General features: G+C 38.7%; 1 protein-coding gene across 6 annotated transcripts in view; it reads right to left on the bottom strand.

The window, feature by feature from the left end:
- The window catches only part of tnr (tenascin R (restrictin, janusin)), a 235,290-nt gene that overhangs the window by 62,506 nt on the left and 147,112 nt on the right, over nt 1-25,672 (bottom strand). For 5 of the 6 annotated variants that reach the window (XM_037531224.1, XM_037531214.1, XM_017710963.2 and 2 more), the window contains 5 exons: nt 20,087-20,350; nt 15,986-16,101; nt 12,712-12,862; nt 4,797-5,066; nt 1,313-1,516 (listed from right to left, as the gene is read on the bottom strand). In XM_037531224.1, coding sequence (XP_037387121.1) covers nt 1,313-1,516; nt 4,797-5,066; nt 12,712-12,862; nt 15,986-16,101; nt 20,087-20,350 — 1,005 coding nt within the window. The remainder of the gene's footprint in view (nt 1-1,312; nt 1,517-4,796; nt 5,067-12,711; nt 12,863-15,985; nt 16,102-20,086; nt 20,351-25,672) is intronic. The other variant, XM_017710961.2, reaches the window with a different exon arrangement.

Below are 25,672 nucleotides of genomic sequence, written 5' to 3'. Positions count from 1 at the left end.
GCGTTTTCAGAACTTTTGCAGATATATCTGCCGAGTTCAGCCTGCCCTCTTCACATCAGTACAGATACTTTCAAATCAGACATTGTGCCTGTTCCCTCTTCCCAGATGTTTTGAATCCTCCCACATAGCAAACATGGGATGATCTGTTGTCTCTGAACCCTTTTTTGAAATCCTTTATATCCAGGGTGTATTTACGTCTTATGGACTGGGAGAATTCACCCACAAATAAATCTAAAACTGCCTGGGAGGGTAAATTAGGCCTCTCTATCTCAGATATCTGGTGGAATAGGTCAAGTTGTGCAGGGCGCACTTGTACGCCCTGCGCAAGTCTTCAGTTAATCCAATACAAAGTTTTACACAGAATTCACCGATCCAAATCACAATTGTCTAAATTTTATCCCAACACAATTAGCAATCAGTGTGACAGGTGCTTGATGTCTCCTTGTAACTTGAGCCACATGTTTTTCTACTGTCCCACTTTGCAGAGGTTTTGGTTGAACTATTTTGATACAATGTCAAAAGCTCTGGGTGTTGGGTTAGATGTCTGCCCTTTGCTGGCAATCTTAGGCCTTCCTGCCCAATCATCCACCTTCACCCGAGGTCAGATAGAGATTCTAGCTTTCACATCCTTGATGGCAAGACATCGCATTTTGCTTTTGTGGAAATCTTCAAAACCACCTTCTATTAAATCATGGTTACAAGATGTGATGTATTCTCTCAAATTGGAGAAAATTGCTTATACTCTGAAAGGTAATACTGACTCCTTCTTTTCCAAGTGGAATTCTTTTATGTCGTATATTGATTCGCTATCAATGCTGCCCCCTAACTGATTATAAATACATTTATTAAATTATACATTTATTATTGTTTATTTATTTTATACTATTATTATTATTATATTCATTTATTTATTTAAATTATTGTGGTGTTATGGTTTGTTTGTCTGTCCCTATGTATAAATGTTGATGTAGAGACGTATTTGACTTTGTATTGTCTTTTGGTCATGTCTGGTGCGTTTGTCTTGACGTCTTTGTACGGGTGGGTGCTAATGTATATGTATTGTTTGACACAAGCAGATTTTTGTAAATGCCCAATGGGGATTGTGTTGGCTTTTTGGTTTCTTCCCTTGTATTTTTGCATTTGGTTTGTTAACTTGGGAGAAAACAACAAAATCTGAAGCAAGGACTGGAATATGTTATCAATGTCACCATCTTATTTTTATTGTGATTGCTGCTCCTGCTTTGAAATAAAAAAAAAAGAAAAACAGGCCGGTACCCATGGAAAGAAAAGAAGAGTCAATGGTTATGCTCACCGGTGAGAATGGTTTTGGTGGTAGCTCCTTCGCTGCGTGGGACTGTGACTTTGTCATACTGATCTCCGGCCAGAGTGCTGTAGACCACTTGGTAGCTTTCCACGTCTGCCTCGCTGTTGTCCCACTCCAGCTCTAGTGTGGTGGAGGTCCTATCAAGTACTCGCAGGTTCTTGGGAGCGTCGATCTCTGAGAAAAATGACAGAACTGAAAATGGTTGGGGCATTCAGACTGGCCATCTGAAGTTGTAAAGAGTGCATTTTGCAAGTGCTCTTGTTACGGTACAGCTTAATGTAGTTTGTGAATGAACTGAAGAGATTTTTCAGCTAGAAATTTAGAGGTCCTAATTGTTGATAACAAAGAGGATTGTCATGGTATTGGACAAAAAGATTTTCGAAAACTCTGGTATCACTGTAGCGCTGAGCCATATTTACATACAGGTGGTACATAATTAATCCACCTAAAGACAGAAATAAATCCACCCAAGACTATGCTCTTTTCTTTTATTATTTTATTTATTTCATTATATTTTGTGCTATTACATTAAATATTGTATAAGGTATACCCATCACAATATTATGAGAGGCAGTTCAGATGCACTGCACACTGTCAGACAAAAAATGTACGTTACATTTTTGCTCTTCAAGGTAAAAAATATATGTACCTTTCATAACCTAACGTTTTAAAACAAAAAAAAGTAAAAGCCCTTAGTAAAGACAAGGTCAATAGAGACAAGTAACTTAGAAAGATACTTATACTTGGGGCAGTCATGTGCTGGAGGTTAGGGAACCAGTCTCATGACCGGAAGGTCGCCGGTTCGATCCCCTGAGCCGACAGCACATGACCTGAGGTGTCCCTGAGCAAGACACCTAACCCCCAACTGCTCCCCGGGCACTGTGCTCACTGCCCCCTAGTGTGTATGTGGTGTTTCACTTCATGGATGGGTTAAATGCGGAGGTGAAATTTCCTCATTGTGGGACTAATAAGGGTCACTTAATCTAATCTAATATAATCCAACAGAATATGGCACAATTACATTCTACATTCATAAACATAACAGAAGACATACTCTCTACCACTCTACTGACAGCCTGGTTCCTGCAAGCATACAGTAGCACCAACGAGTATAGTAATATGTTTCCCCCACAAATCAAGACATTTCTTCAATGCCTGAAATTTGTATTGTAATGATGTTACAAAGCAGAAACTGTGCAAACGGAATGAGACATAAATTAGTAAATACCATTAAAGTGCAGATGCCTGTGGCAAAATGCCTGCTTAATTTTAATACCATATTGTATTGTCAAATTGCTAGTAATATCCAGCTCCACTGACTTACGTATATTTTTGATGGAACTTTTCTTTACAAACTCTTTTACCTCTATTTGGGTATTGAGAAGAAGTAAAGCGGAAGAGAAATCTGTTGAATTTTTACTCAGTTATATTTAAATCTTTGACTTTAATTTAACCTTCCCATTTTCTGTTTAATGTCCCCCACTGGGTTCAGCACCTAAACATTTTTAACATTTAATAATTTTATTTTAGACCAAAAAGGACCTTAACAGAGACGACCAGTGCATAACAAACTTCAGTTTTTATGCTCTTAGATGTTGCATGTACTGCGTGTACTAGAAGTTCTAGTTCAGTTCTACAGGGAATAAAGTGTTTGAAAAGTTTTTTGATCTGATATTTTAATTCTCTATGTCAAGATGTTTTTACCATAGCTAATGTTACTTCTACTTGAATTTAATATTTCTTTAAAGACTTAACTTAGGATGGCTGGGACCTCTACTAGTGATGGTATAACATGATTTTTTATGAGGCTCATGATTAGCATTATGCATATAACGCCATGCTAAAACAAGTACAATCACTCACTTAACAATCAGCCATGGCGGTCAAATTATTTTTTTAAGCATGATATTCATGGGTGTTACTGTCTTTGTGAGTTGCTTATCTGCAAAGATAATGGGAGGTATGGGATAGAGAGAAAAATGTTCATGCATTTTCTGACTTTAAAGTGAGAGTTACACCTTTCATCTTTGCCGAAATGTAGGCATGTTTAATGTTTGAAGGTTGACTCTTTGTACACAGGAGCTATGAGGCTAATTTACCTAACTGGTAACAAAACAGATTAAAGCAAGTAGCATCTTCATGCCTAATGCTAGGTGTACACTATACAAGTTTTAAAATGTTATTGAATTTCTAAAAACAGAGACTACATGTTAGTCTTTTACAGAATTTGTTGTGTTGTTATGAAGGTGTGCACAGTAGATGATAAGACCAAAAGAAGGTATTGCACACATAACAGGTTTTCATTATGAAAAAAATGAAATCTTGCATGTTATAATGTGTTGCACACAAAGCTAACCTGGAATGTTTACAGAAAAAATACCAACAGGTAAATAATATGGAGTTGAGAATCATAGATGTCACAAAGAGAATTGGAAAATATTTCACTACAAATGGGCTGAAGTGAAATTGAAAAGAGAGTGACTGATCACAACTCACAATGCATGTGCATGCACATCTCTTTACCTTTTTTTCCCCTCTCTCCTTGCTTTCTCATTAGCTGGTACCTGAACCAATTGTACAATGCTGAAAATCTCATACTACACGACAGATGTTTTAAGTTGTGTAAATTAAACATCAGGTGGCCTTCAATAATTCTGGAGCCCTCAGAAGGCTAAATATTGGCCCAGTGCCGTTTCTTATTTTTACCGCTACCCCTTGTTTTAAGTGTCACTTTAACCTTTGGAACCGAGTTACAGTAAAATCTTCCCATACAAATTGGGACAATTCTTTGAAAACCTGAAACATTATCAGTGGTCGCTGATGGCTTGTAGGTAAACAGATGTAATGAGTTTGGCCAGTCATGTCAAAGAGAGAAATGGAACTGGGCCATTGATTTATTGACTTTCACATTATCAGACTGTCCATGCCGTCAATCGCTTCTGATCAAGCTCCCAACCTGGAAAAGCACTTCAGTTGTAGGCCCAGCTTAAATCATTACACACTTGCCAATATGCACTGCACTGAAGTGTCAATGATCTCTTATGACTTGCTTATGCAGTTTTTTAACACTGTACTTGACATCTATAAAGAAGGATACAAATAGAATAGGCAACACAATTGTTGTCCATTTTAGACAATTATAGATAATAGAATGTCATGATGTGCCAGAAACCCTGCAAGCAAGTCTGTTTTCACATAGCTTGAGGCAAGTATTTTATGGTTCAGGAATGTAGTTTGCATGCTGTTAGTTTATGGCGTTTAAACTTCCATTACATATTAGCTGCATTAGTCTCACAGCTCCATGCAAAACTAAACAAGCAAATTTCAGACACCAAAGTGTTGACTGATCAATTACCTCAGTTTGGGGTAAAGGGAATAATGTGCAAATTAGATGTTTAGCCAAACCCAAATGTTTGGATTAGGAAATAGTAACAGATGCTGAGCATGCAGTTTGTGCTGGAGGTGTGCTCACCCGTGGTAAACTCGGCAGAGATGGCTCCGCTCTCATTGCCCTTGCGAACTCCGCTAACAGAAACCTCATATCTGGAGCCAGGCCGCAAGACCTGCAGGGAGTATTGGCTCAGAGTGGGCTCCAAGTGAAATGTAGTCTTGGGCCCATGACCACCAACTAATCCATAACGCAGAACAATCTGGTCCACTTTAGCCCTGGGCGGCATCCATTCCACAAATGCCACTGTGTCAGATACATCACGGACTATGAGCTGGGTTGGTCCATCAATTACTAAGAAACAGACAAAAAAATTACCAATACAAAAATATTGAAGATAAGAAACAGGTTAGTGGACAGTTCTTTAGATAATAAGATTTAGATATATCAGACATCACTGACCCTTCTATTGAATTACACACAGTACTGTGTATTATCTAACCTCCAGCCAAAACAGTCATTAAGTACAGTTTATACATTTTTAATGTCAGGAAAAAAGCAGGAAGCATATAATTAACAGAAAATGCAGGTATATTTTTGCACCACTAATGTTCAGTCAGAGCATGGCTCCATAGTGGACATAAGAGTCCAGGTCCTAAACTGGCCTGCATGCAGTCCAGATCTGTCACCAACTGAAAACATTTGGCAATTTATGAAACAAAATAAATGCAACAAAAGAAACACTGAGCTACTGAGCAGCTAAAAACCTATATCAAGCAAGAACAGGAAAACATTTCATTTTCAAAACTACAGTGTTGATAAAAGAAAAGATAAACAGTATTAAACATACCCTTGTCCCAAGTTTTTGAAATGTGTTGCTCGCATTAAATTCAAACTGGGCATGTATCTTCAAAAAAATAATACAATTTCTCCATTTCAAAATTTGATATGATGTCTTCATACTGCTTTCAATTAAATATAGGGTTTAAATGATTTGCAGATCATTGCACTCTGTTTCATTTATATTTTGCAGTGTTCCAACTTTTTTAGAACCAGGCTTATAAAACAAATGCTAAAAAAAAGAAATTCTCATTGACCCCCTGCAATTATGCCAACTGACATGTTAGTCAGCATAATGCTGTTCACCTACTTCTTCAACTGTGAGCAGGGCTGGTTCATTGGTAGGGGTATGAGGATAGATAGAGAGACAGGGTTAGCTCATTGGTAGTGGTATAGGAGTGGATAGGAAGACAAGGCTACTTCATTAGTAGGGATGCAGGTGTGTGATGTGCCAGTAAAGTATGTATGTTTTTGTTTTATACCTCTATTTTGTTTTATTTGATTTATTTCTCCCTTTTCTTTTGCACTCTACTGAGCTACTCTACAAGTGTTGCGTTGAACCAGTGAGGACACTGTTGGTGCTTGGCTGTGCTTTCCCGTCCACCATTCCGAGTTGCTGCTCCCTGCTGAGAGGCGGGTCTTGGCAAATAAAAGAGAGGTTGTGTGTGGGAGCATTTTGTGTGTGTGTGTGAGACTGTTGGGTCACTAGCAGCATTTAGACTGTGCTATTTGACATGTTTAAAAATGTAGCCAGAAAATAAGTTAGTCTCACTTTGTTGCTCCCTTTGTTGATCTCTCTCTCCCTGATTTATTCCTCTAGTGCGATGTGTGGACAGTTAAGTTTGGGCATGCCTATACCCAAGCAGTAGTTGTTTCATTACATCAGGTAAGGGGTGCATGCCACCTGCGGTATTTTGCTTTAGGATTAGACCTGGTTAGGCAGCATAGTCGTTTTATTGTTTTCATTTCTTTGGCACTGTCCTCAGTCACCTTTAGTGTTAACTGGATAATCCAAGTCAATGTTCATATTAAATCAGTGTTTGCTTGAATCTTAACGCCATACTCTTCCTATGTATTATTAACTTGCAACAATTGATGGCCCATTGCATAATTACATTATTTCGCTCCTTTCTTGGTAAATACTATTCTTTGTTTGATATGTGGTGCCCACCTTTGTATGTGGGAAGTAAAGTAAAAAGCATTGACTGAAATTGCAACTATTGTCTGTTTCCTTCCCTTCCATCTGCCATCACATAACACAATACACCCACTTCCCAGCTACATCTGAGGGGAATGTAACAGGGAGACCAGACTGGATCACTGGTAGTGGTATGGGAATGGGGAGAGAGGGCTGGTTTTTCATATCTGAAGCAAGAGTGGAGCTTGATTTTCTTCAACCTCTCAAAGATGAAAGCTTTAAATATATTGACAGATTCATATTGCTCTAGAAGTTCTAGCAGGTCTTGTTAGGATTGCCATTTTTTCTAAATTTCATAATAATTTTTTAACTTTTCCTTTTAATTTCTCCTTCTTTATAAAAATGCATTGTCTTATGTGTACTCTCTGCAAAAATATATCCTGATAAATGAATAACATTTACTTAATGGCTGTTTTGACTGGAAAATAAATAAATGAAGTGTGGTTTCTGACTTCTGCATAGTACTGTTATTACTACATAGTTGGTTATACAAAATTAATTTACAGATGATTTATGTATCAGAACATTCAAATATTTCTGTTAGTTGCAATGTCAACAACCTGAAAAAAATGCAAAATAAATGTAGTTAAATGTTCCTTTCCCTTCCACAAACAACTGCATTGACAATGATAAATTGCCTTCAAAATTAAAATTATAATAAAATGTTTATAAACATTTAAAAATATGTATAAAATCTATAAATAATGAAAATGTAAGATGATGCCTTTCAAGGCATTTAAGCCATGGGAACGTAGGGTTAAAAATGAAATTTGTGAGATATTCGATTAAGGTGCATTCTTAAAGAAAGTAACACTTTGTGCAATTATGTAGCGAATTACATAAGTAATGTCTTATTATTATTTAAGATTTATGTTTCACACACAGTGTTGAAACTGTCTGAATGATTAAATGTCACAATGAATAATAAACAGAAAAGCACAACCCCCTCCACCTCATACCATTAAATACAGGTGAGGGACTAGAGATCTGAATCTGCTCAAAGCCATCTTTCCATGCAGGCAGACAGCCCTGAGCTAGCGCCCTGACATTTCCTACTGCAGACATAGTGCAAAATATAGCCATAAAGAGAGGGTTTATTCCACTTGATTTCAGTAGGGATCCCACTATTAATATATTTCCATGAAAATTGTGTGCCATTTAAAAGAAGCAACATCCTTCATGTAAAGAAGACATCCCCTTGCAAACTATCCTCTTGCGTGGCTTGCCTGGTTTGTATTTAAAAAGAACATACAAATAAATTGAAAATAAATTCATACAAATACATTCATTATACTACAACCCCAATTCCAATGAAGTTGGGACATTGTGTAAAACATAAATAAAAACAGAATACACAGAATACGATGATTTGCAAATTCTTTTCAACATATATTCAATTGAATACAAAGACAAGATATTTAATGTCCAAACATAGAAACTTTATTGTTTTTGCAAATATTCACTCATTTTGAATTTGATGCCTGCAACATGTTCCAAAGAAATTGGGACAGGGGCAACAAAAGACTGGGAAAGTTGAGGAACGCTCAAAAACACCTGTTTGGAACATTCCACAGGTGAACAGGTTAATTGGAAACAGGTGAGTGTCATGATTGGGTATAAAGGGAGCATCCCTGAAAGGCTCAGTCATTCACAAGCAAGGATGGGGCGAGGTTCACCACTTTGTGTGCAACTGCGTGAGCAAATAGTCCAACAGTTTAAGAACAACGTTTCTCAATGTGCAATTCCAAGGATGTCATTTTAGGGATGTCATCATCTACAGTCCATAATATCATCAAAAGATTCAGAGAATCTGGAGAAATTTCTACAACTAAGCAGCAAGGCAGAAAACCAACATTAAATGCCTGTGACCTTCGATCCCTCAGGCGGCACTGCATTAAAAACCGACATCATTCTGTAACAGATATTACCACATGGGCTTAGGAGCACTTCAGAAAACGACTGTCAGTGAACACAGTTCGTCACTCCATCTACAAGTGCAAGTTAAAACTCTGCCAGTCAAAGTGAAAGCCATATATCAACAACACCCAGAAACGCCGCTGGCTTCTCTGGGCCCGGGCTCATCTGAGATGGACTGATGCAAAGTGAAAAAGTGTCCTGTGGTCTGACGAGTCCACATTACAAATTGTTTTTGGAAATCATGGACATCGTGTCCTCCAGGCCAAAGAGAAAAAGGACTGTCTGGATTGTTATCAGCGCAAAGTTCAAAAGCCAGCATCTCTGATGGTATGGGGGTGTGTTAGTGCCCATGGCATGGGTAACTTGCTGTGAAGGCACCATTAATGCTGAAAGGTACATACAGGTTTTGGAGCAACATATGCTGCCATCCAAGCAACGTCTTTTTCAGGGATGTCCCTGCTTATTTCAGCAAGACAATGCCAAGCTACATTCTGCACATGTTATAACAGCATGGCTTTGTAGTAAAAGAGTGTGGGTACTAGACTGGCCTGCCTGCAGTCCAGACCTGTGTCCCATTGAAAATGTGTGGCGCATTATGAAGCACAAAATATGACAACGGAGAACCCAGATTGTTGAGTAACTGAAGTTGTACATCAAGCAAGAATGGGAAAGAATTCCACCTACAAAGCTTCAACAATTAGTGTCCTGAGTTCCCAAACGCTTATTGAGTGTTGTTAAAAGGAAAGGTGGTGTAACACAGTGGTAAACATGCCCCTGTCCCAACTTCTTTGGAACGTGTTGTAGGCATCAAATACAAAATGAGTGAATATTTGCAAAAAACAATAAAGTTTATCCATTTGAACATGAAATATCTTGTCTTTGTAGTGTATTCAATTGAATATAGGTTGAAAAGCATTTGCAAATCATCATATTCTGTTTTTATTTATGTTTTACACAATGTCCCAACTTCATTGGAATTGGGGTTGTATTTATATCCATCTTAAAGCATATTTAAGCATATCCTTAAGATAAAAAATCTTTAATCTCTGAGTAGGTATGATGGGCCTTTTTCTCTCTCCTCATCACTCAGAGAGATGATGCTGGTGTCTGTTACCGGCTGCTTAAGAGAACTACATCACAGCTATGTGGCTGCCTGGGCTATCGAATTGAGCGATGCTTCATTGCAGCTACGTGGCTATCTGGCGGATATAGAAGTGATGCTATATTGTAGCTATGCGGCTGCATGGGCTAGAGAGATGCTACGCTGCATGTACGAGGTCTCACAATTTCTTGTGGTGCAGGCCAAATTTTCAGTGTCACATGTGGTAGCATGCAGTTAACCAGCCCAGTGTGGGCAGGAGCGAGACAACACTTATTTGTTCGCACAAATTAATGAACTGCCTAAATAATACAATAATAATCACATAATAATGAACATAAATAACTTAACAGCAAAATAAAAATTATTATTTTTAATAATTATTATAATTTAAATTATTAAGTTTTTGACCCATAAGGTTCAGTGTTCTAGGCTATCTGATCCACAAGGATCAGAGATCCTGGCTTTTTCTTAAGAGAAGTCAAAAGCTATTTGGACAGAGAGAGACTTTCCTCAGCATCTGTGGTTTTATCTTCATCTCTGTGCTTCTTTAGTGCCAACATTTAAGCTTCATTAGTGAGCACAGCTCTTGAACGTACTGGATGTGTAATGTGATTACTTTCGCTTTTCTCTCAAGACGCTGTGATCTAAATGAAGGTAGGTTGAAATCTCAAATCAATTAAAGGGTGAAGGTCCACCACAGGGGGTTTGCATTCTGGGTCAAACAATTATTCTCATTACTGCCATACTGTACTACAGAATCACTAAACAAGAGCACATCTGGGCGTGGACAGGATCTGGTTTATACTTTTGCACTCATGTTAAGTAATTGAAAGTCAGGCAGTTCTTTCTAATGGTCCAGCGCTCAGGCGCTGGCTTGTCTGCCAGTCCAGAGCGCTTATGTTAAGTAAGTTCTCCACCCAAGCTGTTATGGTGAAAGATAAATGTTTGTGCACATAAATAAATAAGTGACATCAAACTTATCTTTCTTCATCCAATAAGGTATCTGCACAGGCCACATGAAATATTAATGGTCCAGCATGCATAATTAATGCCTCTTTAATTATGGTCGACAGTGATGTGTGGCTGAAATGAATGCCGTTTCTGCTGCAGACACACAGTTTGGATTGTTGGGGAAAAGTTCAATTGAATCTAATCATTCTGTCTGTAAGTGACAGAGGGAAAATTCTTGGGTGAAGTTTACATTAAGTGCATAATTGCTGGTGGACCTACTCATTCATCAAGGTGACATTTTCATTAGCTCAAGCAGTGTGACACTTCCCTGCATTATACCACACTGGCCCAACATGCAATCACACACAAATACACACCTCACGCCCATACACTCAACCTGATGAGCAACCGTGCACAAACACACTCATGCTCTCTTCCCTCTGTCCCTGTTTATATCTCTTTCTCTCTCTCCCTATCTGTGTCTCTCACTTGTTCTCTCTCTATGTTCCCTCTCTGTCTCTGTCTTTATTTCTTTCTCTCTCACACTCTCTATAACTTGTATTTCTTACTCTCTCTTTCTGTATGTATCTCTGTCTGCATTTCTGTTTCCCTCTCTCCATCTCTCCTCTCTGTGCTCTCTCTCTCTCTCTCTCGCATGTTTTCAGACATGTTTCTCCGGGACTTCTCCTGAGGCAGTGTGGCAGTGTGGTATACTCACTGAAACTACAAGATATGACTGGAAGGAAATCATCTTAACCATTGGAAGTCTACAGTTTTTAGTGTTATTGTGCTATGCTCTTTAAATGCTGGTACATAATTAGATTATATTCAACTTCATTAATGACAGGCAGGCACTTCTGACATTTTTCCATTTCCAAGAATCATTTTCTTTCTACAAAACAAGACTATATTCACCACAATCACTTTTTTTTACCAAATGTATTTAAAATCAGAATAATGTTCTTTTCTATTTATAAAGCATATATTCATACCAAGCTTTTGTTTTTGTTACCGATAACTGATTTCTAAGGGTTGAAGAAGAACAATCTCTAAAGAACACCTATGCAGTGGTATTATCTGATATATCAGGAGAAAAATGGCACATATGCACATGGCATAATAAAATGTAAAAGTTTGCTACAGGGAAACCATATGCATAGATGAGAAAGAGACACCTGCAGAGAGACATGGTCATGCACATGGTTGGATACAAGTGAGTTGTGAATTGTCTTGTAGTATATGCTCACAAGTAACAAGTAACTAAGCAACAGCTAATGAGCGTGAAAGAGAAGGCTCTTACTATGAGAACTACAAAATATATGTTGAAGGCCACTTGCATTCTACGTAGGCCCAGAAAATTGAGGGGAGGCTAGTAGATGCTTGGGACCTTTGCAAAAAAATTTTAAATCAGAAGCTTTTAGATCAGCACGAAATCATTTACTACTTTTACTACTGCACACACACAAAATACCTTTGTGTGTGGTGTCTGGAGAAAGTATCTTGTGTGCACAGATTTTAGATTTTTATCTATCTTTCAAATCAAATATTGAAGTTTTTTGGGAAAAAATGCAATATTATAAAATAACATTTAAAAAAACTTGGCAATCCACATGTTGTACTTATTTGTATAACAGTTTGTCTTTTGGCCAGTGGCCCACCACAAACGTTTCAGTTTGGCCCCCTAAGACAAAATGCTTGGGCACTTTTGCTTTAGGAATGTAGTATTTCTCCAATAATGAGTGCACAAACAATAAATATAACAATCTGCTCAGGCTGCGTTTTTGCAAAGTCAGCTGCCCTTTTTTTCTTTTCATGAACCAATGCAATTTCAGCATCAAGTGCTCTTTGAGATCCCATGAGTTGAAAGATGGTGTAATATATGAGTCTTGTCTGTGATAACAGACAGGTGAAGCGATAAGTGTGAGCAGCGATTCTGCCGTTAGCACAGCTATAGTGTGTACTAGGCTTAAAGCAACATTAGCCAGACTCACAAGTGGTCACTGTGGCTGTGACCGGCTGGCTTCTGCCCTGGTCCTTCAGAGCCACCAGGTTAACTGTGTACTCCTCTCCAGGCCTCAGACCAGTCTGATGGAAGGAGGTGATGGTGCTGGGCAGTTGAGCTGTCATCCCTCCATCATTATCCTGAAATAGAGACAAACAGTGAAAGCATCAGTCATCATACTGACCCCCTTTCACAAACACACACACATACATACACACACACCAAGACCAAGGTGCAAGGAAACATGCCGCAACAAAGAGTAATAAATGCAGATGAGTAGAGAGCTTTCCAAGAGACGGCCTGAGCTTAGATTCAGCCAAGTGTGTAATAAATCTGACAGCTTTTTTTTGCACAGTGACGCATCTGGCCAGATGCATGATGCATTAGCTCTAGCCTTATCTTTTCCAAATGGCTAAATAGAAGCCACTGTTTCACTCTGTCCTTGAACCATACCTAGCTTTTCAAAATATTTATAATACAATTCAAAGTGTTTTCTGGATGTAACATTAAATAGCAACATTTTATTTTGCGGAAACCAATACTTGTGACAGCACTACCAAGGCAATAATGCAACACTCCATGCATTTTGTCTCTTTGTCAGCACTCATCAAGCTCATTAAGCTTTTCAGTGTTTAAACCACCTTTGGGCCAAAAAGACTTTAAGGACGACAGAAATAGCAGCTATTTTTAACATGTGCACATCTACTAGTTATGTATCATCTGAATGCTAGACTGGCATTTATTTACAAAGCTCAAATTTTGTAGATTTTTCTTTAGTTTGTGTCAATATGTACAATTTTAAACAAAAAAACATGGGAATATAAAGCCATCAGTATACTTCAAACAAAAAAAAAGTTTTGAAGCAAAATGACATCTTTTGGCTGAAACAATGCAGTGTTTTGATTTTGTATGCTGTGGTACATGCCGCTTGCTGCAGAACTCTCTCACCATCTCTTCCTGAAAGTGTCAGGTTCACATGTCACATGGTTGCCTGCATCACTTCATGGGACCTCCAGCAGTGCTTAGTGAGAATACCCAGTTCTTATTAAGCATACTTACAACAGCATGTTCAGTGGGATTTGATTTAGTTGATTTGTTGTTTGAAGTATACCACCTAAAATGAAAGGTCAGCTGTGTTTTATTGTTACTCTGATTACTAATCAGTTTTACATTTATGGCATTTGGCTGATGCTCTTATCCAGAGCGACTTACAATTTGATCATTTTACACAGGGAAGCCAAGGCGGTGTTAGGAGTCTTGCCCAAGGACTCTTATTGGTTTAGTGTAGGGTGTTTGCCCAGGTGGGGATTGAACCCCGGTCTACAGCGTAGAAGTCCAAACTGAGCTCTAAATAGGGGTGGGCAACATTACTATATTTTATTGTTATCTTGATAAATTATGTGACAGTATGCTTTTTATGAGCATATCAAGTATACTTTCAGTACATTAAAACACTGACTAAAAATATGAGCATAATTATGACATTTAATTACTGCAGTGTAAAAACTGAGTTTTACTTTTTTTCCCATATTATTTTATTAAATTTTATATATGGAACTCTAGGTGCTATTTTGTCTGTTCCAACTTCATGATAATATTTTTACCATATCGCCAGCATCAACTCACATTGCATCCAACAAGAAAGGGTGTACATTGTATCTATTGCATACAACAGAAAAGTGATATATATTTTCTGCAGTTTACTATGACCAGCATGGAGACACACACACACCGTAACTCCTGTTGCAGCAGATTTGAGATGAAAGGCCAGTGTCAAAATGGCTGAATGTATTGCTGGCAAGATGTTTGGTTTGACAGAGTTTGCAAATAAGAAATAACTTCCAAATTACCAAGGTATCCTCAAACATTTGACCAAGGTATCCTCAAACATTTGACATACAAAAAGTAGTTTCAGAATTAACCCATATTTTTGTGGCAGGACTCAAGATCAATTCCTTTCTCTTCACTTGATCATTGATTTCTTGTTGTTGCTGCATACAGGCCACCCGCTTGCTCATCCATTAATGATATTGTGAAAGATCAAGAATTTTTCCAAGGCTTTTTAGGCTTAAGCCCTTTGCCGTTAACACCACAGCTCCTAATGTGATTTCCCAATTCTTTTCTCCAGTCCCTCTCACCCTTGGAACAAGGTACCCCGTGACTCTCCCTGTGTCCACCCTACTTTGTATTCAGCACACATCCTCTCCAAAGAGGCTCCTGACTTTGTTTCTATGGCTTTTTTCTTTATCCCTCCTGCCTTTCATCTACAACTCAAGGTTCTATAAAACCTTGACTCAGTGAAGGCGCGATTATCCCACCTTCGGCTGTGTAGAAGGAGCCAGAGGCTGAAAGAGTGGGACAGATTAAAGAGGCTGATGTTTACAGAGAGAATTAAAAGCAAAGCTTTCCCAACTTTAAACATGAAGGTTTTTACTATTGTGACGTATAAGGCTAGTCCAGGGATACATTACCCTAATCGTCTGCTGGACAAAGAGAGTCCTTTGTGTGTTCTAGGCTAGGAGACTAACACTGTTAAATAAACCCTTAATCCCTTCTTTTCAGGTGTCCAATTACCTGCAATAAAAGCTTTCTCCCACCTGTCTATTCTTATCACTAAAAGGGGGAATGTCTTGTTTACAAGCTCAATATTTACATTTAGAATTAATATGCTAGCCCAGCAGAGCACGTCTCTCTGGAGGCTTGATGAAGGCTCGTCAAAGAGAAAGAGACAAGTTTGTCAAATGGAGAGACAGGTTCTAGCCTGCCATTCTTGGAAATGAAAAGTGTGTTTTTGCAGAAACAACATAATGCCATTTTTCACCCTGCTGCTTCCGAACAAAGCACTAAGTGCTAAGATCTAAATGCTCACAGTACCACATTCCTGAAGGTGGAGGGCTGGAAGCGTTCTCTTCATTCAAATATGAATGGAGAATATAGAGGAACAGGGGCACTGTCCCTTACCTCGATTGAGTTTTACAATGGCAATGAAAGCCTAAGCATGTTTTGTCATGCCTCTTTATTTTGAGCTTCACAGATGCATCCTCTCTACTTTTTTGAGGGCTGTAAATCTACCACCAACCAAAAAGACACAGACTACTGTTACACACCCATGCTTTATCATCTGCAATATACTGAAGACAATGCGGTGCATATTAAAAGCTGAATGCTTACAGATGGCTATTTATTTTCAGCACTATTATACCAAGAATGGAGGCAGAAGGCAAGAATCAATTGAAGTGTGGCCTCCCAAGGAAAAGACTTACCTTGGGAATGAAGCTTATTTCCCAACCATCAAACAAGTAGTCGAAGGGTTGCCACTGAACCTCCACGGACGTCTCTGTGATAGATTTGAAGAGTAAACCGTCTGGATTTGAGAGATCTAGAAGGCACAGATTGATGATTATTGGCCTCCATCTTCAGCATGCTCAATAAATCAACATTTTTCTTAGCCAAGACAGCCTTCCACTCTCTCCAGAGGAAGAGCAGTTTATTCGAGAGTCAAGAAGAGAGAGAGGCCATGATAAAGGTTTGATAAAAACTTCACATATGAGTGAACCAAAGCAATCCGTTAAAAAATCTGCTAAACAAAGTAGATTTCCAGCCACAAGTTCATGCCTATGCTATAGGTATATATATATTATATTATAGGTATATTATAGGTATTCATTGTAATATTGTAGCAAAAGCCCCACAAAACCACAACCAACAAACCAATTAAAAGGATTTTTCAGTTAAATCACTGTAAATTTTAAGGGATTTTTTTTTACGAATATGGAAAATGCATAAAATGCAGGTCAAATTACAGAAAAATATTCTTAATACTGTAAAATAGGAGCAATAAAGTGCAACTGTAAAAATGTCATTTGTGGTTGATAAACAGCATTCATGTTTTTCAACCTTAATTAAGAAGCACTTATAGGATTCACTTGCAACCTGTCCGGTGTGTTTCCTGCCTTCCACCTGATTAACACTGGGATTATCCCGGAAGGATAAGTAGCTTAAAAGATGGATTGATGATCAGACTTCCATGTACAGCTCAATATGTCAAATTGGTTAAAGATTAAACAGGGCTATATTTCATTCTTTGATTTTACACATTAAAAATGTTTCAATATAAAGAAGCACCTTAAAAATCTCCGACAGAAAGACAGCTAATATTGAAGTCCAGCTAATATTGCTGGTAAACATTTTATAGGCTGCATATTCAAATATTCTTTCACTTTCATTGGATGACTCACATGACAGCACAGCTGTGAAATACTAGTACATAATGAGCTAATTGCTATATAAAGCCATCTTTTTGGAATTATTTTAATGTCATTAACAATCAATGTACAGCTTCTTAGTTGTAAAACATATTAGTGATAATTCACAGACATTTTAAAGTTCATTTTCAGAAATATTTGGTGAATTAAAAATCAAAACCAATAAAAAACAAAATAAAATTATGGTATTTATGCACGAGTGGTACAAGGGTTCACTTCATCAAAAAAAGAGATCATGAGTTGGAACCCTGCTCATGCAATAAGTAGACGAAATGGAAAATAATTGTTTTTTTACTGTAATAACACTTACAGAAATAACTATTTGTTGTTTCATTGGTTTAATATAGGAGCAACATGTAAACAAACAAATTACTACAAAGGTTGAGTCCAATTTAGTCAACAACATTAAACTTATTTACTAGCCTTTCTTCCTCCTCCTCTGCATATATATATATATATATATATATATACATACATACATATATTTTGTCCCGCCCATGCTATGTGAAGCAACCTTGGGTTTGTGAAAGGCGCTATATAAATGGAATTTATTATTATTATTATTATTATTATTATTATTATTATACTACTGTAACGCGCTACTGTCAGGATGTACGAGCAGGAATTTGAGCAAACTCCAACTAGTCCAAAATGCCGCAGCCAGGGTCCTCACTAAAACTAGAAAATTTGATCATATCACTCCAGTGCTATCATCACTCCATTGGCTGCCTGTTAAAGTCTGTATTGATTACAAAATTCTCTTATTGACGTATAAAGCCCAACACGGGCTCGCTCCTGAGTACTTACAAGAACTTATTTCCCATTATGAGCCTTCACGACTACTCAGATCCCAGAGTGCTGGCTTATTAATAGTTCCCAGAATTCATAAGGCTGCAGCTGGGGGAAGAGCTTTTTCTTATAAAGCCCCCAAACTCTGGAATGATCTTCTAGAAAATGTTTGGGACTCAGACACAGTCTCAATCTTTAAAACTAGGCTGAAAACTCACATCTTTAGTTTAGCTTTTGGTAGATAATGTCCCCCCCTAGATAAAGGCAGCAGATCCAGGGGTCCCTAAACTGAGACTCGTCCCGCTGCTCACACGCAGTCACTCAGGTTTGTAGACGATGGAGCGAAGGGATGCCAAACTGTTTCAGTGTGCTGCCGTGTCTGTGTGTCCTTTTGGTTCTCTCCTTTTAGCTAAGCTGTCATAGTTAGATCTTTAGATCATAGTTAGAGTCATTAGCCACACTCTGTAAATGTTTACATCTACTGTTTTACGTACAAGCAGACAAAATAAAATTAATTCCCTCTCCATGCTTTTTTACCAAGTATACAATTGCCCACATGTCCGGCCAGACACTGAAGGACGACTGACTGTCAAGCCCTCCTGCTACCCACTTCAGACCAGCTGCCCACACCCCAGCTAAAACCACCTGCCTTGGACTAGCTGCCCACCCTACATTGATGTTTTCATAGACTCCTAGCTATTCCTACTACCAATACTACTGCTATTCATATTAGTACTATAATCACTTGTAGGTAGTTTGACCAGAGGAGGATGACCCCCTGGTGAGCCTGGTTCCTCCCAAGGTTTCTTCCTCAGTTCTGAGGGAGTTTTTCCTTGCCACTGTTGCCCCTGGCTTGCCCACCAGGGTTTTTTTTAAGTTTTTAAGCTTTTACATTTTTACATTTTTTTACATTCTTGTTAAAACTTTGTCTTTTCTGGAATTCTGTGAAGCTGCTTTTTAGACAAAATCTGTTGTAGAAAGCGCTATATAAATAAATTTGATTTGATTTGATTTGATTATCTTTAGAATATTCACTATAAGAATTCACATCTGTACATTTCCCATAAGAAAAACAAATATATTACATGCCAATTTAGGTACTTTTAAAATTAAAGTGTTATCTCATTGGGATCACTCCAATTATGAATTCTACTTCAAAACTATGAAAAACAAATCACTTATCAATACTCCACCTGGCCTAGTATACTGCATGTACATTGCATTTTGGTCTACCGAAAGCTTATCACATTGGTCATCCTCAACTACAGGTGTTAAGATAAGCATGAGTGACTCATGTTGATAACATCCAGATGCCAATTACATGCCGCAATTCCTTTCAGATTTAATTTGCTCCCATTCGCTCGATTACCTCTAAATTAGCTGTAATAACTCATGTGGCAGAAGCTTATCCTGCAGCGGTTAGTGATTCCATACAGAATGCTCAACTGGCTTTTGACGAATAATAGGATATTTGCTGTGATATGAGAGGCGTTGTACTATTCTGGGCTGTGGCTTTTTTGTCTGCACATGGTTGACAGGCAGAGACTGCAAACGAAGTACCCTGCAGCATTTTCCAATCTGGCACAGCTACCCAGCAGGTGGCAGGCGTCTAATCATATCCTGTTGGCAAAAGCAGCCAGTTCATCTGGAGGAAAAGGATGTCTATGCCTGTGTGTATGTGTGTGTGTGTGTGTGTGTGGGTTTGAGAAAAAAAATCTTTCATCCTCATCAAACTTAAATGTGAACAAAGTGAGCAAGGATAAGGCAGCAGGCACATATGGACACTATAGTTCAAAAGTTTGTACCCACTGGTAATATTAATAATTGCCGTAATTATTTTTAATGTAATCAGTTTTATTCAATAATAGCTTAAATCAGGGAAAATGGGGATGGCTCAGAAATTTCAAAAACTCAAATCACGTCAATATGAAAATTAACCTCTCTCCAAAGATGTATATTCTAAGCTCAGAATGACAAGTGGTCTGAACTCATTACTTTCAACATCTTTTCACTGTGTAAATTAGCATTATACAAATAAGATTAGCATCATAATTCAATGAATATATAGATGTACCTGCAGCAGATTTGGCTTCATGAGCTTGAAAATGTTTCTAAACAATTCTAAACTTTTGAATGATAACTGCAAACTTTTGAACAAGTGTTTATTACATGCAATATCTACTGACACTTTCTATTCATATATCAGAGAATGTAAGCATTGAAGAGTTTAGACTGAGAGGAGCCTTGTATGAAGTCTGTTTCAATTTGATGAAAGCAATAATAATCGAAGCAGCAGACAGATAAACTCACAGGTTGAGACCAGGGCGCTGATTGGGACGCTGATGATGTTGTTAATCACAGCATAGACGTTAATGTTGTACTCCAGGCCTGGTTCCAGCTCTTTGATAGTGGTGTTGGTCACATTCGCTTCAACTCTCATCTCCAGCTGGATTCCACCAGGACTTGTGGGAACGTATGTAATCAGGTAATCTGTCACAACCAGCGAACCCTCCCATTCTACATCAATGGTACGTTCCGTCACTCCCCGAATTCGCAGATTCAAGGGAGGAGTCACTGTGGAGACAGAAGGACAGGGAGATGTGACTATGACTAACCTGTTTTCTGATACTTATCTGAGGACTAAGCAACCTTTAAATGGCATTGCTAGTCTAGTTTTAGAGGACTATAGCCACCTCTTAATGTTCTTTAGCTACCCCTTTCCAAATAAATGTTCAAATCATCTTTGGTTTATTCTCATTCATTCTTCATGATTCAACTCAGTCTCACTCAGTCTTCATGATAGTAACTCATTCTCCAAAGTCACGATATATTGTGATAGCAGGGCACAACCTTGGAGAAGCACTGCTGTTGCTCTAATGCAGTGCTGTCTCGTGAAAAGTGGAAAGACCTAGCTCACCCAATCATATTAGACCTCATAAATTGTAAGTCATTCATAACAGACTTCATAAGTTGTTAGCCAATCATATTAGATCTAGGGGAGGGTATCTGGTTTTACTCACTCTGAAAAGTAACGCAAATCGACAACTGCTGAAGACAGAATTTTGTGTCAGAGCTCACTAAAATAAACATATATATACATCCATCCATCCATCCATTTTCTAAGCCGCTTCTCCGTCAGGGTCACGGGGGGATGCTGGAGCCTATCCCAGCAGTCTTCGGGCGAAAGGCAGGATACACCCTGGACAGGTCGCCAGTCCATCGCAGGGCACATATATATACATATACTTTGAAATTTGACAAGCAAGCTAGTTTAAGAATTTGAAGAACTGTCACTTTATAGTAATAATGTGAATGAGTGACAGAGATAAAAACATTACAGCTCTTTATCCATCCATCCATCCATTTTCTAAGCCACCTCCCCGTCAGGGTCGCGAGGGGGTTCTGAAGCCTATCCCAGCAGTCTTCGGACGGAAGGCAGGATACACCCTGGACAGGTCGCCAGTCCTTCGCAGGGCAACAGCTCTTTATATTCTTTAATTTTATAATTGACACCAGTACTTGCCATATATTGTTGTTTACACTAAGTTAATGGAGTAAAAAATGTTATAGTGTTGACCATAACAGAATTTTATATTGCTCAATTCCTCAACCTGTATATGAAAATTAAAAGGTGATAGTCTCGAAGACCATTAAGATGAGACGATTTTTACCAGTTAAAACAACAACAACAACAAAACATTGATTAATCTCTTGTTATTTCCTAAAATCTGTTTAATAAAAACAATTACTAAACGCATTTAAGGAGAGGGAGCAAAAGAACCTGAAGGAGTTACAGGACTAAAGGATCAATAATGATGAAGGTTAGTAATTGCGAAAAAAGCCAACGAGAGTTGTTTAAGCTTTCAGTTAAAATTAACACTGAATTAAACTGAACTTAATTAAGAAAATAAAACATTGTCAATATGACCATGAAATTATGTCACTTAAAAATGCCTACAGAGCAAAATGACTTTAACTGCAGTAACAGAGATTGAACAGATCAATAGTTTGTATTTGAATAATATACACCGCTCAAAAAAAATAAAGGGAACACTCAAATAACACATCCTAGATCTGAATGAATTATTCTCAGTGAATACTTTGTTCTGTACAAAGTTGAATGTGCTGACAACAAAATCACACAAAAATCATCAATGGAAATCAAATTTATTAACCAATGGAGGCCTGGATTTGGAGTCACACACAAAAATAAAGTGGAAAAACACACTACAGGCTGATCCAACTTTGATGTAATGTCCTTAAAACAAGTCAAAATGAGGCTCAGTATTGTGTGTGGCCTCCACATGCCTGTATGACCTCCCTACAATGCCTGGGCATGCTCCTGATGAGGTGGTGGATGGTCTCCTGAGGGATCTCCTCCCAGACCTGGACTAAAGCATCATGTCTCGCTCCATCCACCAACGCCACGTTACACCACAGACTGTCCAGGAGTTGGCGGATGGAGCGAGACATGATGTCCCAGATGTGCTCAATCGGATTCAGGTCTGGGGAACGGGCGGGCCAGTCCATAGCTTCAATGCCTTCATCTTGGAGGAACTGCTGACACACTCCAGCCACATGAGGTCTAGCATTATCCTGCATTAGGAGGAACCCAGGGCCAACCGCACCAGCATATGGTCTCACAAGGGGTCTGAGGATCTCATCTCAGTACCTAATGGCAGTCAGGCTACCTCTGGCGAGCACATGGAGGGCTGTGCGGCTCTCCAAAGAAATGCCACCCCAGACCATTACTGACCCCACTGCCAAACCGGTCATGCTGAAGGATGTTGCAGGCAGCAGATCACTCTCCACGGCGTCTCCAGACTCTGTCACGTCTGTCACATGTGCTCAGTGTGAACCTGCTTTCATCTGTGAAGAGCACAAGGGCGCCAGTGGTGAATTTGCCAATCCTGGTGTTCTCTGGCAAATGCCAAGCATCCTGCACGGTGTTGGGCTGTGAGCACAACCCCCATCTGTGGATGTCGGGCCCTCATACCATCCTCATGGAGTCCGTTTCTAACCGTTTGTGCAGACACATGCACATTTGTGGGGGTCATTTTGCAGGGCTCTGGCAGTGCTCCTCCTGTTCCTCCTTGCACAAAGGCGGAGGTAGCGGTCCTGCTGCTGGGTTGTTGCCCTCCTACGGCCTCCTCCACGTCTCCTGGTGTACTGGACTGTCTCCTGGTAGCGCCTCCAGCCTCTGGACACTACGCTGACAGACACAGCAAACCTTCTTGGCACAGCTCGCATTGATGTGCCATCCTGGATGAGCTACACTTCCTGAGCCACTTGTGTGGGTTGTAGAGTCCGTCTCATGCTACCACGAGTGTGAAAGCACCACCAACATTCAAAAGTGACCAAAACATCAGCCAGAAAGCATCGGTACTGAGAAGTGGTCTGTGGTCCCCACCTGCAGAACCACTCCTTTATTGAGTGTCTTGCTAATTGCCAATAATTTCCACCTGTTGTCTATTCCATTTGCACAACAGCATGTGAAACTGTTTGTCAATCAGTGTTGCTTCCTAAGTGGACAGTTTGATTTCACAGAAGTTTGATTTACTTGGAGTTATATTGTGTTTTTAAGTGTTCCCTTTATTTTTTTGAGCAGTGTATTTAGGACTATGCTGTTCATTGAAGAAGAGATAGCTTTGCTTGACTTCAGTACCTTTGCTTGATCTGTGTCTGTTGTAAGTGGACAGATATAATGTTAGTCAAAATAGCTCTATGCTTAACAAAAATGTTTTTGCAGAAAACAGTGTCAAAACCACATAAGTAGGTCTCTCTGATTGCTCGGCACAATCTGAGCTAAGTGTGTAATGATTTATGCATGCAGTTTGCATGCATGTTAATTGCCTTTTTAGCTACACTTGCCTTGTAGCTCCATTGCTAAACTATGGAAGGAAACATACCTTGGCTGATAAACTACACTATGGATAAGGGGTAAATTGTGCAAATAAGATGTTTTTTTGCTGAGCATCACTTTCAAAACAGTTGATGATAAGATGCATTCTGATTCTTGTATTTTGACATGCTTGACTAGCTAGCCTTTGCTTATTAATATTCTTCTAGGACAAACTGTGAATCATCATTGTATACAAGCAGTACCCCAGCATCATCATCCCTGGTAATTTTTATTAATCTTCCAATCTTTTTGAACTGGTTTTTGTTGCACAGATGATAATTTGCAGAGCGCAGCTGGACACAACTCAAAAAGAAATGTTGCAAGAGGTAATTTTAATTAGCCGTGTGGGCCTCCACCATATGTGGTGATGCGTGAGGAGGATCCACCTATATTCTCAGATCTGGCCCGTTGCTGCATCATAAACTCAAGAATATGCTGTGACATCCAAATTCAGGCACTCATAAACACAAGCTGTGGAAGATAACTTAGGCCAAACAAGAAGATGCAGGGTCCTCTTGAGACTAGATTTTGTAGAGAGGCAGTAAGCAGCCCCTGGGGAACCACTGAATACTTGAGAAAGCAATTCAACTCCTTCCTCACATGTTCCAGACAGATGGGCATCCTCCTGCTCTCATTCCACCACTGACCCCTCAAACTGGAGGAAGAATCCTGAGGAATCTGCTTAACAAAATTTACCACTTTAGCTAGTTTCATCTTAATGTTTTTGTTGCTTACAAGATCATAAAAAATGTGTTGGGCAAGGAGAACTGATAGAGAGCTGGAGAATACTAATTAAATTTCAAACAACTTATCAAATAATATTAAAGAACATATACATGTAATGCTTCATTCACTTTTACTTTTAAAACAGTGGATTATTACAGAACATTAACAAGCTTAACAGGCAACGGTAGGGTACATTTTCCATTTCTCTGTTGTCAAGTGTAATCTGTTGTCTGATGAAAATTCTCCACATTTTCTGCACAGCTTAACTGTTCCAAAGGTTCAGATCAATTGTAAACTTCTGAAAATATACAACCCCTGGCAAAAAATTATGGAATCATTAGTCTTGGAGGAAAATCTTTCAATTGTTTTTATTTAGTAGAAAAAAGTTAATCACAGAGACATGCCGCAAAACTTTTTTTTTTTTTTCAAAATTCCAACCTTCTGGCATTAAGAAAACAATAAAAAAGAAATAAATATAATTGTTGTAGTCAGTCACAATTGTGTTTGTAGATCAAGTAGAGGAAAAAAAATATGGAATAACTAAATTCTGAGGAAAATATTATGGAATCATGAGAAAAACACTGCACCATTAGTACATTGTTGCACCACCTCTGGCTTTTATAACAGCTCGAATTCTCTGAGGCATGAACTTAACGAATGACAAACAGTATTCTTCATCAATCCGTCTCCAACTGTCTGTTATTGCTGTTGCCAGATTAGCTTTGCAGGTTGGAGCCTTGTCATTGAGCATTTTCTTCAATTCCCACCAGAGATTTTCAACTGTATTGAGATCTGGACTGTTTGCAGGCCATGCCATTGAAATTATATGTCTTTCTTGAAGGAAAGTTTTCACATCCTTTGCCTTATGACAAGATACATTATCATCTTGAAAAATGAAGTCATCACCACCAAACATCCTTTCAGCTGATGGAATAAGAAAAGTCCTAAATTTCAATGTCGACTTTGGCATTTATTGAAGATATAATGGCTGTTATCTCCCCCGTGCCTTTAACTTACATGCAGCCCCATATCATCAACGACCATGGAAATTTACAGGTTTTCTTCAGGCACTCATCTTTATTAATTTTTTTGGACCGGTACCAAACAAAAGTTCCAGCATCATCACCTTGCCCAATGCAGATCCACGATTCATCACTTTACTTTAGCCCACTGTAACCTTGTTTTTTTCTGGCTACATGTTAATGATGGCTTTCGTTTGGCTTTTCTGGATGTAAATCCCATTTCTTTTAGGTGAATTCTTACAGTTC

The sequence above is a fragment of the Pygocentrus nattereri genome, chromosome 2, assembly GCF_015220715.1.
Source record: "Pygocentrus nattereri isolate fPygNat1 chromosome 2, fPygNat1.pri, whole genome shotgun sequence".
Lineage (NCBI taxonomy): Eukaryota > Metazoa > Chordata > Actinopteri > Characiformes > Serrasalmidae > Pygocentrus > Pygocentrus nattereri.
Note: the sequence above shows the minus strand (reverse complement) of the source record. Positions and strands in the feature narration are given on the sequence as shown.